The following is a 14191-nucleotide window of genomic DNA, read 5'->3' as shown; positions in this document are numbered from 1 at the left end:
CCTGTGACCACTGGTGCACCTCAGGGATCAGTGCATGGTCCACTGTTGTTTGTTATTTATATGAATGATTTGGATGAGAATTTAGGAGGCATGGTTAGTAAGTTTGCAGATGACACCAAGATTGGTGGCATAGTGGACAGTGAGGAAGGTTATCTGGTTTGCAAAGGGATCTTGATCAATTGGGCCAGTCGGCTGATGAATGGCAGATGGAGTTCAATTTAGATAAATGCGAGGTGATGCATTTTGGTAGATTGAACCAGGCCAGGACTTACTCAGTTAATGGTAGGGCGTTGGGGAGAGTTATAGAACAAAGAGATTTACGGGTACATGTTCATAGCTCCTTGAAAGTGGAGTCACAGGTGGACAGAGTGGTGAAGAAGGCATTTGGCATGCTTGCTTTCATTGGTCAGAACATTGAATGCAGGAGTTGGGATGTCTTGTTGAAGTTGTCCAAGACATTGGAAAGGCCACACTTGGAATACTGGTCACCCTATTATAGAAAGTATATTATTAAACTAGAAAGAGTGCAGAAAAGATTTACTAGGATGCTACCGGGACTAGATGGTTTGAGTTATAAGGAGAGGCTGGATAGACTGGAACTTTTTCTCTGGAGCGTAGAAGGCTGAGGGGTGATCTTATAGAGGTCTATAAAATAATGAGGGGCACAGACCAGCGAGATAGTCAATATCTTTTCCCAAAGGTAGGGGAGTCTAAAACTAGAGGGCATAGGTTTAAGGTGAGAGGGGAGAGAGACAAAAGTGTCCAGAGGGACAATTCTTTCATGCAGAGGGTGGCGAGTGTCTGGAACGGGCAGTAGTAGAGGTGGGTACAATTTTGATTTAAAAAGCATTCAGACAGTTACATGGGTAAGGTGGGTATACAGGGATATGGGTCAAATGTGTGGTAGTAGCTTAATGATTAAAAACTGGGTGGCATAGACAAGTTGGGTTGAAGGGACTGTTTCCATGCTGTAAACTTCAATGACTCAGTCTGGGTGTACAGGAGGTGTACACATTCTGGGGTCACAAGATGTGTACACAGGGGGTGTACACAGTTGGTGTACAGGAGGTGTACACAGTCTGCATGTAAAGGTACATAGATGATTTGGAGTTGGGGACTGTGGTGAACCATAGTTGGTTACCACTATGAGTGCTGAGCCATGGATGGTCAGCACTATGGGGGTTTGTAGATATGCTACTATAGTTACTGTTGGTGTTAGGGTTGGGCTGTTCTACCTGTTGATATTGTTCTGTGGTACTCTCCAGTTGGCTCCGCCTACCAGGGGAAGTATAAAGGTCACTGCACTGCCTGGTGACCCTTTAGTCTGGGATTGTATTGTATATAGTGTGCTCCATTCTTGTCAGTAATAAAAGCCTTTATTTCCCGGGTACAATCTAGCCTCCCGAGCGATTTAATCGCGCATCAATTTTATTACTGACAAAATTTTGAAAAACCATGGAGCAAATGTTGAAACCCGATCGGCTTACTTTAGATCCACGTGCGGCAGGAGCGTCGAACACTTTCGACCATTGGTTAAAGTGTTTTCAAGACTACATCGATGCCTCAACAGCCATTCAAAACCACGCCGATAGACTGCGGGTCCTCCATGCGCGGGTAAGCGACACCGTATCCTTATCAATCCGCGATGCCCAAGACTACAAAGGGGCCATTGAACTACTTAAGAAACGGTACAACAAACCGCCAAACGAGATCCATGCTCGACACCTTCTAGCCACTTGACGGCGGCAGCCCGGCGAAATGACAGGACAGTACCTGTGTGAACTTCAGCAGCTAGCCAGAGCCTGCAACTGCAAGCCAGTGCCGGCGGCCCAGTATACGAACGACTTGATCCGAGATGCGTTCGTGGCGGGAATCGGCTCGTCGTACATTCGCCTTCGGCTGCTCGAGCAAGGTAACCTAGACCTCGCTAAGACAGTAGAATTGGCTGACGCCATTGCGACAGGCTCCAGAAGTCTAGAAATGTACCCCACCGACCACGTGGAAACATCGTGGCAAGTACAGCCACCGACTCTACTTTATTCAGCGGCTCCGAAAAGCTGCGCGATTGTGTTTCCAACCTCGGACCTGACGATGGCGGCAGCTCCAGGAGGCCCGCGGTGTTACTTCTGTGGATTGGCGAAACACCCTCTGCATCGATTTCCAGCTAGAACGGTATTGTGCTCCGCGTGTGGAAAGAAAGGGCATTATGCCAAAGTCTGCAGGACCAAACCACTCTCCAAACATAGCAGTGTGGTGTGAGATTCTCCTGAGCCTGTCTCCTTGTCTCCAGTGTCTTCGAGATCTTCCACCACGTGCGATTCCAGAGCGCCGCCATTCCTGATGACGGAGACGCAAGACACGTGCGACCGGCAGGGGCCGCCACTTTTAGCGCCACCGACCACGTGCGATCCATGGGCGCAGCCATTTTGGTCGGCACCGACCGTGGACGACCAGCAGGGGTCATCATCATCAACCACCTCAGCTGCCTACAGTGGCACCCAAGACCCAACGGTGGCGTCAATCATCCTGGACCAGGCCAAGCCTCACAGACTCGACAAGTCCATGATGGACATAGAGGTAAATGGACGCCAAATTCATTGTTTGTTTGACAGCGGGAGCACGGAGAGCTTCATTCACCCTGACACCGTGAAACGGTGCGGTCTCCGAGTACGGACTGTCAGACAGACAATTTCGATGGCGTCGAGGTCCCGGTCTGTTACCGTGCTAGGGAGCTGCGTGGTCAACCTGACGGTGCGGGGCACAGTTTACGAGAACTTCAGGCTCCTTGTGTTACCGCACCTTTGCGCTCCGATGCTCCTGGGACTAGACTTTATGGTCCACCTGAGGAGTGTAACCCTGCAGTACGATGGGCCACTCCCTCCACTTTCAGCGCGCTCCACGTGTAGCCTCTCGACACTCAGAATCACCCCACCATCTTTATTCAAAAATCTCATGCCAGGCTGCAAGCCCATCGCAACCAAGAGCAGGCGTTACAGCGCTGAGGATCGGATCTTTATTCGATCTGAAGTTCAGCGGCTCCTCAGGGAAGGGATCATCCAACCTAGCTCTAGTCCATGGAGAGCGCAAGTAGTGGTGGTTAAAACTGGAAACAAACCTCGGATGGTCATAGACTATAATCAGACCATTAATAGATATACGCAGCTGGATGCGTATCCTCTCCCGCGCATATCTGACATGGTCAACCAGATTGCGCAGTTCCGGGTGTTCTCCACCATTGACTTGAAGTCAGCTTACCACCAGCTCCCCATTCGCCCAGAGGACTGAAAATACACGGCCTTTGAGGCGGATGGTCGTCTTTATCACTTTTTAAGGGTTCCCGTTGGCGTCACGAATGGGGTCTCGGTCTTCCAGCGTGCAATGGACCGAATGGTGGACCAGAACGGGCTGCGGGCTACCTTCCCATGCCTGGATAACATCACTATCTGCGGCCATGACCAGCAGGACCACGATGCCAACCTCCTTAGATTTTTACGCACTGCGTCTCGCCTGAATCTGACCTACAACAGGGAGAAGTGCGTATTTCGCAAGCGCCGACTAGCAATTCTCGGATACGTGGTGGAAAACGGGGTCCTTGGCCCTGATCCAGACCGTATGCGTCCCCTCCTGGAACTTCCCCTGCCCACTAGTATCAAAGCACTGAGAAGATGCTTAGACTTCTTCTCATACTATGCACAGTGGGTTCCCAATTATGCGGACAAAGCCCCTCCGCTCATCAAGTCTACCTCTTTTCCCCTAGTAACAGAGGCTCGCTTAGCCTTTGAAGGGAAAAAAGCCGACATCGCGAAAGCCACGATGCACGCTATCGATGAGTCCATCCCCTTCCAGGTGGAGAGTGATGCATCGGATTTCGCCCTGGCCGCCACACTTAACCAGGCGGGCAGGCCCGTCGCCTTTTTCTCTCGCACCCTCCAAGGCCCCGAAATTCAGCACTCTGCGGTGGAAAAGGAGGCCCAGGCCATTGTGGAGGCCGTTCGGCATTGGCGCCATGACTTGGCGGGATAACGATTCACCCTGCTCACGGACCAGCGGTCCATGGCGTTCATGTTCAACAACACGTTACGTGGTAAGATCAAAAATGATAAAATCTTAAGGTGGAGAATCGAACTCTCCACCTACAATTATGATATCATGTACCGTCCAGGGAAGCTCAATGAGCCCTCAGACGCCCTGTCGCATGGAACATGTGCAAGTGTGCAGGAGGATCGATTACAGGCCCTCCACAATGACCTCTGCCATCCGGGGGTCACTCAGCTCTTCCATTTCGTAAAGGCCCGGAATCTACCCTACTCAGTGGAGGATATCAGGTCCATAACCTGAAGCTGCCAGGTATGTGCTGAATGCAAACCGCACTTCTACCGACCTGACAGGGCACACCTCATTAAAGCCACTCGCCCTTTCGAAAGACTGAGTGTGGATTTCAAGGGCCCCCTTCCTTCGACAGATCGGAACGTGTACTTCCTCAATGTGATTGACGAGTACTCACGATTCCCTTTTGTCATTCCCTGTTCTGATACGACCACTGCCACGGTTATCAAAGCATTACGGGATCTTTTCACCCTGTTCGGTTACCCCAGCGATATCTACAGTGATAGGGGCTCGTCATTCATGAGTGACGACTTGAGGCAATACCTGCTCTCAAAAGGGATTGCCTCAAGTAGAACTACAAGTTACAACCCTAGGGGTAACGGACAGGTTGAACGAGAAAATGCTACAGTCTGGAATGCTGTCTTACTGGCGTTGAGGTCTAAAGGTCTTCCAGTCTCCCGTTGGCAAGAGGTACTCTCTGATGCGCTCCATTCTATCCGCTCACTCCTGTGTACGGCAACCAACGCTACTCCACATGAGAGGATGTTTTCCTTCCCTAGGAAGTCTTCCTCTGGGACCTCATTACCGTCTTGGTTGACGCACTCAGGACCTGTCCTCCTGCGGTGGCATGTTAGGACCCGCAAGTCCGACCCTTTGGTTGAACAGGTCCATCTCCTCCACGCCAACCCTCAATATGCCTATGTGGCATATCCTGATGGGCGAGAGGACACGGTCTCTATTAGGGATCTGGCGCCTGCAGGGGACTTGGAAACCCCAGTCGCTTCCACACCCCTAGTTAGGGACCCCCCCGACCCTCATCTCCCCTCCTGACATGGCACGGGCAGTATCGGGACCACCACTTAATCCTCTTACTCCCGTGTACAGCTTGCCTGAGTCCAGGAGATTGTCACCACCTCGAGGCGTGCTCGAGTCCAGCAGATTGTCGCCACCTCGTGGTCCACCTGTCCGTGAGGAACTGGAGGAGTCACTGGACACCGCCTTGGAGAGAAGGTCACCACGGTTACCAGAACCGGCGTTACCGCCAGTGTTGAGGAGGTCGCAGAGACGGTGCGGTCCTCCAATGCGACTGAACTTGTGAATATATGAACAGTTGTTCTGGGTTTTTTTTGCCCCGCCGGCCTTTGTTTTAAAGGAGGGGTGAATGTGGTGAACCATAGTTGGTTATCACTATGAGTGCTGAGCCATGGATGGTCAGCACTATGGGGGTTTGTAGATATGTTACTGTAGTTACTGTTGGTGTTAGGGTTGGGCTGTTCTACCTGTTGATATTGTTCTGTGGTACACTCCAGTTAGCTCCGCCTACCAGGGGAAGTATAAAGGTCACTGCACTGCCTGGTGACCCTTTAGTCTGAGATTGTATTGTATATAGTGTGCTCCATTCTTGTCAGTAATAAAAACCTTTATTTCCCGGGTACAATCTCGCCTCCCGAGTGATTTAATCGCGCATCAGGGACCAAGTGTAGTGTGTCAAAATTCGCAGATGACACTAAGATGAGTGGCAGAGCAAAGTGTGCAGAGGACGCTGAAAGTCTGCAAAGGGATACAGATCGTCTAAGTGAGTGGGCGAGGGTCTGGCAGAAGGAGTACAATGTTGGTAAATGTGAGGTCATCCATTTTGGTAGGAATAACAGCAAAATGGACTATTATTTAAATGGTAAAAAATTGCAGCTTGCTGCTGTGCAGAGGGACCTGGGTGTCCTTGTGCAGGAATCTCAATGAGTTGGTTTGCCGATGCAGCACGTAATTAAGAAGGCAAATGGAATTTTGTCCTTCATTCATCGAGGGATGGAGTTTAAAAACAGCGAGACTATGTTGTAGCTGTATAAGGTGCTGGTGAGGCCACACCTGGAGTACTGTGTACAGTTTTGGTCTCCTTACTTGAAAAAGGATATACTGGCTCTGGAGAGGGTGCAGAGCAGATTCATTAGGTTGATTCCAGAGTTGAGAGGGTTGGCTTATGAGGAGGGACTGAGTAGTCTGGGGCTATACTAATTGGAATTCAGAAGAATGAGGGGAGATCTTATAGAAACATATAAGATTATGAAGGGAATAGATAAGATAGAAGCAGGGAAGTTGTTTCCACTGACGGGTGAAACTAGAACTCGGGGGGCATGGCCTCAAAATAAGGAGGAGCAGATTTAGGACTGAGTTGAGGAGGAACTTCTTCACACAAAGGATTGTGAATCTGTGGAATTCCCTGCCCTGTGAAGCAGTTGAGGCTACCTCATTGAATGTTTTTAAGGCAAGGATAGATAAATATTTGAACAGTGAAGGAATTAAGGGTTATGGTGAGCGGGCGGGTAAGTGGAGCTGAGTCCACGAAAAGTTCAGCCATCATCTTATTGAATGGCGGAGCAGGCTCGAGGGGCCAGATGTCTACTCCTGCTCCTAGTTCTTATGTTCTTATGTTCTACGCAGTCTGGATGCACTGGAAGTGTACACAGTCTGGATGTACAGGAGGTGTACACAGTCTGGATGTACAGGAGATCTACACAGTCTGGATGTACAGGAGATCTACACAGTCTGGGTGTACAGGAGGTGTACACAGTCCAGGCAAACAAGAGATCTTAGATTCATGGAAGAGGCCTTTCAACCCATCGAGTCTGCACTGACACATTACAAACACCTGAACTCCCACCAAATCCCATTTTCCAACATTTGGCCCATAACCCTGAATGTTATGATGTGCCAAGTGCTCATCCAGGTACTTTTTAAAGGATGAGGCAACCCGCCTCTACCGCCCTCCCAGGCAGCACATTCCAAAATGTCACCACCCTCTGGGTAAAAAAGCTTTTCCTGATGTCCCCCCTAAACGTCCTGCCCCTCACCTTGAACTTATGTCCCCTCATGGCTGCCCCTTCAACTAAAGGGGACAACTGCTCCCCATCCACTCTGTCCATGTCTCTCATAATCCTGTACACCTCGATCAGGTCGCCCCTTTGTCTTCTCTGCTCTGATGAAAAGAACCCAAGCCAACACAAGTGTGTGGGGGAGAAAGTGAGAGTGAGTATGTGCGTGCGTGAGAGAGAGCATGAGTAAGTGTGTGTGTGAGAGAGTGTGAGTGAGTATGGGTCGAGCGAGGGCGAGGATGTGAGGTGGGGTGGGGTGTGTGTGTGTCCCCATAGATATGAATCCATATGCAGACAGGTATCATATATTGAGTAACATTCATTTTTGTAAGTGATCGAATGCAGTTGAATTATCGCATTGTAACTGAGTTAAGAATTTAAGTTGATGAACAATTTTCACACACAGTTCACCAATCTCAGCTGCAGGAATTGTATCTGTCGTTCAGGTTCATCTCATAACCTCGTGCTTCTAATTGGAATGTGCTTCACTTGTGTGTATTTATATCAGATGTGAGCTGTGAAAATCACTAACAGACAAATTCTCTCATTCAGAGAGATCAATTAATATTGAAATGTGGATATAAATGGACACACAGATATACAGAGATGTAAACGTGTGTGTATATATAATGACCAGAACTAATGGAATAACTGAAATTGTTAATTTCAATGACATTTTGGGTTGTTATCTCCAGCTATTATTGATTAACTTTGCTGTTTTGCTGGTGTCTATTTAAATAAACATTAACAATGGATTCACAAACACTGAGTCCAGAATGGTGATGAAGATGGACTCGGCTTGGGGTGAAGGGGGTGAGGGGGAGGGTGGGGGAATGTCCAGAACTTTCCTGCACTCAGGGTGGAGAGAGAGAGAGACAAGATCTCAAAGCTCAGTAAGATTACAATGGGTGTCTGTGTTCCACATTTAGAAAGATTGTTTTTCCCGAGAATCGCATGAGCCTTCTGCTGAAGGTAATTATTGATGAAAATCCGACAACCACCAACATTTCAAATACAAAAACAGCAGATTCATTATCCCCTGATGGATGGTCAAGGAGGGTTTTTCTTAATTTTACTCCATCCTTTAAATTGCAAAACCAATGCTCAGAATGTCTCAGCAGGTCTGACAGCATCTGTGAGGAGAGAAAAGAGCCAATGTTTCGAGACTTTGTCAGAGCTTTAACAATGGGTCATCTTCACTCGAAACGCTGGCTCTGTTCTCTCTGTTCCCACGATGATGGCATTGCTGCAACTGCCTCAGTACTCAACGCCGCCAACTGCCAGTTTCCAGATGCAATTTTACAACTCATCCGCTTCATCCTGGACCACAATGTCTTCACCTTCAACGACCAATTCTTCATCCAGACACACGGAACAGCCATGGGGACCAAATTCGCACCTCAGTGTGCCAACATCTTCATGCACAGGTTTGAACAAGACTTCGTCACCACACAGGACCTTCAAATGATGCTATACACTAGATACATCGATGACATTTTCTTCCTTTGGACTCATGGTGAACAATCACTGAAACAACTATATGATGACATCAACAAGTTCCATCCCACTATCAGACTCACCATGGGCTACTCTCTGGAATCGGTTGCATTCTTGGACACACGCATCTCCATTAAGGACGGTCACCTCAGCACTTCACTGTACCACAAGCACACGGATAACCTCACGATGCTCCACTTCTCCAGCTTCCACCCTAAACACGTTAAAGAAGCCATCCCCAACAGACAAGCCCTCCATATACACAGGATCTGCTCGGATGAGGAGGATCGCAACAGACACCTCCAGATGCTGAAAGATGCCCTCATAAGAACAGGATATGGTGCTCGACTCATCGATCGACAGTTCCGATGCGCCACAGCGAAAAACCGCACCGACCTCCTCAGAAGACAAACATGGGACACGGTGGACAGAGTACCCTTCGTCGTCCAGTACTTCCCCGGAGTGGAGAAGCTACAACATCTCCTCCAGAGCCTTCAACATGTCATTGTGAAGACGAACATCTCGCCAAGGCCATCCCCACACCCCCCACTTCTTGCCTTCAAACAACCGCACAACCTCAAACAGACCATTGTCCACAGCAAACTACCCAGCCTTCAGGAGAACAGTGACCACGACACCACACAACCCTGCCACAGCAACCTCTGCAAGACGTGCCGGATCATCGATACGGATGCCATCATCTCACGCGAGAACACCATCCACCAGGTACACGGTACATACTCTTGCAACTCGGCCAACGTTGTCTATCTGTTACGCTGCAGGAAAGGATGTCCCGAGGCGTGGTACATTGGGGAGACCATGCAGACGCTACAACAACGGATGAATGAACACCGCTCAACAATCACCAGGCAAGACTGTTCTCTTCTTGTTGGGGAACACTTCAGCGGCTACGGGCATTCAGCCTCTGCTCTCCGGGTAAGCGTTCTCCAAGGCGTCCTTCACGACACACGACAGCAGAGTCGCTGAGCAGAGACTGATAGCCAAGTTCCGCACACATGAGGACGGCCTAAACCGGGATCTTGGGTTCATGTCACACTATCTGTAACCCCCACAACTTGCCTGGATGTGTAAAATCTCACTAGCCGTCCTGTCTGGAGACAATACACATCTCTTTAACCTGTGCTTAATGCTCCCTCCACTCACATTGTCTGTACCTTTAAGACTTGCTTAGCTGTAACGACTCACATTCCAATTATTATTCATGTAACTTGAGTTTGTGTCTTTGTGCCCTGTTTGTAATCAGAACTCCCACCCACCTGACGAAGGAACAGCCTGTTCCAAAAGCGAGTGGCTTTTGCTACCAAATAAACCTGTTGGACTTTAACCTGGTGTTGTTAGACTTCTTACTCTGTTCTCTCCCCACAGATGCTGTCAGACCTGCTGAGATTTTCCAGCATTTTCTGTTTTTGTTTCAGATTCCAGCATCTGCAGTATTTTGCTTCCCTCCCAATTTCACATCTCCCTTCAATGAAGAAATATCTGTAATTAAAAGGTCTAAACCCTTATTATAAATGGTCCCAGAACTGATCCCCCGAGAGACCTGAGTAACTGGAGCAACACCAGTACATTTCAATGTGAAACCACCATGTATTTATTGAGAAACTGAGAGAGCAGTGTTGTTTACAAACAGACTCGCAGCAAATTATAAACCTATCAAAGCATCTTAAATTACTGGAACAGCAAAAAACCAGGGCTCTCCAGCAATAAACATGAGTAATAAATCCCTCAGAAATTAGAAATCTACCAAAGTGTCTGAACTGTAAGAGCAAATAAAAGGCACCTCCTGCAATAAACATGAGTAAACAAATCATATCCAATTTCCTAATCCTGCTTCCTCCCATATCCCTTTTTCCCTTTCACCCCGAGAGCTCTATCTAATTTCTTCTTGAAATCACACAACGTTTTGGCCTCCACTACATTCTGTGGGAGTGAATTCCACACATTCACCACCCTCTGGTGAGAGATTTCTCCTCGCCTCAGTTCTAAAAGGTTTACCACTTATCCTCAAACTATGACCCCTAGTTCTGGACTCCCCCATCATCGGGAACATTCTTTCTGAATCTATCATGTCTAATCCTGTTAGGATTTTATAAGTTGCTATGAGATCCCCTCTCACTCTTCCAAACTCCAGTCAATATTATCCGAACTGATTTCGGTTAAAAAATTGAGGAGAGGTTATTTCCTAATGAAGAGACAGATGAAGCATTTCCTCTGATTGGAGAATCCATTCGGCAGAACATAAAATCTTAAACATAGATACAGACAGTTTCGGAATAAAACTTGGGAAGTGCTTGAACAGATAATTGGAAATTGGGAATCCATTGCCTTAAAAGGCTATCGATGAAGGAGGAAAGTTTACAAAAAAATGATTTGTTTTCTTTGGTATTGTCATCAAGGATTAGGGAGCAAAGACAGATAAAATGGAAAGAGCTGCAGAAAGACTCCATGCTGTTGTTCACTAATAGCATCAGAATAGAAGGGCTGAATGGCCCGAGTATCAGATTTCCCAAGGTGTTCCTTTAGCTGGAACGCGAGGTTGACTCAATGGTGGGAGTGGAACCTCTCCAGCACTTTGTATCCCTCCTGTAAACAAAGCGTTTCCTTGGACCATTTTGGAAAGGGTGACAGGGCAATGGTCATTGGCTTGCTGGGACCCGGAATTCTTCCTCAGGATCAAGGGGGTCCCCATCAGAGGTCTACAGCTTCACCCCTGCATAGAGGGTGGTCTCCTCAACCTGGGCGATGTCTCGTTGACGCTGGCCCTGAAATGGACAGGGTGATGGGTCAGAGATTCTAGAAATTATCTTAAAGTTTGAGAAGAGTTCGGTGCTATTCTATCAGCTGATGAACGGAAGGGAGGAGGCAAAACATTCCACAGTGATCATGAACAGTTGTTGCTGGGGAGCGTGACTCAATGCTAAATACACTTTATTGGAGTAAAAGCACCTCATCCTCTGATGAGGCAACTTTATAGCCTTCAGGACTCAATATTGGTGGCAGAGTGGCACAGTGGTTATCACTGCTGCCTCACAGCACCAGGAACCTGGATTCCATTCCTGCCTTGGGTCAGTCTGTGCAGAGTCTGCACGTTCTACCTTTATATCCGTGGTTTTTCTCCGGGTGCTCTGGTTTCCTCCCACAGTCCAAAAGACGTGCCTTGGCCATGTCAACTTCTACCTCAGTGTACTTGAACAGGGGAAGTGTGGCAACTAGGGATTTTCACAGTGACTTCATTGCAGTGTTAATGCAAGCCTATTTGTGACACTAATAAATAAACTTCAAACTTAAACATTGAGTTCAACAACTTCAGACTGAGCTCTCTCCTCTATCCTGGCCACACCTTTAATCACATTATTTTGTACAACTGCCCCCCTCGCCCCACTCACCCCAAAACCGCCCCACCCCACAGGACCATCTGTCACTTGTTTTTTCATTCTGCTTTCACACAGCTCTGACCCTTGTTATCCTATTAACACATTCGGCTATGTCACCCTTATGCTGCTATTAACATCTTCTTTAGCCTATAACACTACCATTAACACACCTTTGGGCGGCACGGTAGCACAGTGGTTAGCGCTGCTGCTTCACAGCTCCAGGGACCTGGGTTCGATTCCCGGCTCGGGTCACTGTCTGTGTGGAGTTTGCACATTCTCCTCGTGTCTGCGTGGGTTTCCTCCGGGTGCTCCGGTTTCCTTCCACAGTCCAAAGATGTGCGGGTTAGGTTGATTGTCCATGCTAAAAATTGCCCTTCGTGTCCTGAGATGCGTAGGTTAGAGGGATTAGTGGGTAAATATATAGGGATATGGGTGGGATTCTGGTCGGTGCAGACTCGATGGGCCGAATGGCCTCTTTCTGTACTGTAGGGATTCTATGATTCTTTGTCTTTTTCCAGAAAGTCTTTTTTCTCCGAGTTCCCACCTTATGTCTGAACTTCTGTTCTGCTCTGACCTTCCGAACCCCTCTTAAACAGGACAACACCCACCACTTCCCCCTGCCTCCTCTCCTTAATTCTCAGGAAGTGTCATACTGACTTGAAATATTAACTCTGTCTCTCTCTCCCTCTCCACAGACTTTTTTCCAACGCTGCCTGTTTATTTATTAATGACTGTCTGCTAACGGTAACTTTTCCCAGTGATGTTATTGGCTGGAGTGTGGGATGAGTTACTGAGTTTGGGAATAACAAGAAGGGCCTCACCAGCAGAATTTTGAGATGGTAAATGACGGTATCCAACACTTACCCCTCCTTTCAGAACCCATTGACTTCAATGGGAAACGTCCTGGGAGAGACCAAGACCCAATCACCACGAGAACATGACAACACAGGAATATGATCAGGAGACGGCCATTTGACCCCTCAAGCCTGCTCCTCTATTTGATAAGTTCAAAGTCTATTTATTCATGTCACAAGTAGGCTTACATTAACACTTCAATGAAGTTACTATGAATATCCCCTCATCACCACACTCCGGCACCTGTTCGGGTACACTGAGGGAGAATTTAGCATGGCCATTGCACCTAACCAGCATGTCATGTACACACTCACACTCAAACACACACACTCAAACAAACCTATTCTCTTGTTCACACATTCAAACACGCACACACTCCCTCACACACACACACACACACAATCAAACACACACATACACTCACAAACATTCTCTCTCTCACAAACACAAACGTACGCTGTCTGTCGCTCATCCACTCACTCTCTCTCTCTCCCTCTCTCTCTCTGTCACATACACACGCAAACATACACACACACGGCCAATTAAAACTTACTTTGTCTCTCTTCTGCTTTGCCTGTAGGTTCAGGACGGCATCTAGAAAAAAAACAAAAAAAAATTGAAAACGACATATTGATGTTTGAATACCGACAATAATTCACCCTCGCCCTTTGCCCTTTGCCCTTTGCTGCACTGCCGTACGGGGCCACCCTTCACTGGAACACTCCACTCCAACCAGAATATATCCACACAAATTCACCTCGCGACGCACAAACAATCTCACATCTATTCACAATTTCTTCTGTTCAAAGTATCTTTCTGTTATATTCTCCATGTGAAATTCATCTGCTGTGATCACTTGTATAACACATCTCTGCTGATGGAAATTTGTCAGACTGGAATTAAAGTCAGCAAGCGGGATTGTCACTGCAGTGTCTACACATTGCGAAGCACTGGCTTCTGAGAATAGTCACACAGAATGTTTCTAAAATGTGGAGGTGGCCTATCTCTGTGTGCACACACACAGGCACAGAAAATAGGAGCAGCAGGAGGCCATTCGGCCCTTCCAGCCTGCTTCACCATTAATTATGATCATGCCTGATCACCCAACTCAATAGCCTGATTCTGCATTCCCCCATATCTTTTGATCCCCTTCGGCTCAAGACTTATATCCAACTGCTTCCTGAAAGCACACCATGTTTTGGCCTCAACTGCTTCATGTGGAAGTCAATTCCACTCTCTGTGTGAAGA

General features: G+C 47.8%; 1 protein-coding gene across 1 annotated transcript in view; it reads right to left on the bottom strand.

Annotated features, from left to right (window-relative positions):
- Positions 1-10284: 10284 nt before the first annotated feature.
- Positions 10285-14191, bottom strand: part of LOC144486370 (low affinity immunoglobulin gamma Fc region receptor II-like) — a 60028-nt gene continuing 56121 nt past the window's right edge. Inside the window, exons 8-9 of the mRNA XM_078204404.1 lie at positions 13497-13537; positions 10285-11476 (exon numbers count right to left, since the gene is read on the bottom strand). Of these exons, the coding sequence (XP_078060530.1) occupies positions 11411-11476; positions 13497-13537 (107 nt within the window). The 3' untranslated portion in view covers positions 10285-11410. The remainder of the gene's footprint in view (positions 11477-13496; positions 13538-14191) is intronic.

This window comes from Mustelus asterias, unplaced genomic scaffold (genome assembly GCF_964213995.1).
Source record: "Mustelus asterias unplaced genomic scaffold, sMusAst1.hap1.1 HAP1_SCAFFOLD_324, whole genome shotgun sequence".
NCBI lineage: Eukaryota > Metazoa > Chordata > Chondrichthyes > Carcharhiniformes > Triakidae > Mustelus > Mustelus asterias.
Note: the sequence above shows the minus strand (reverse complement) of the source record. Positions and strands in the feature narration are given on the sequence as shown.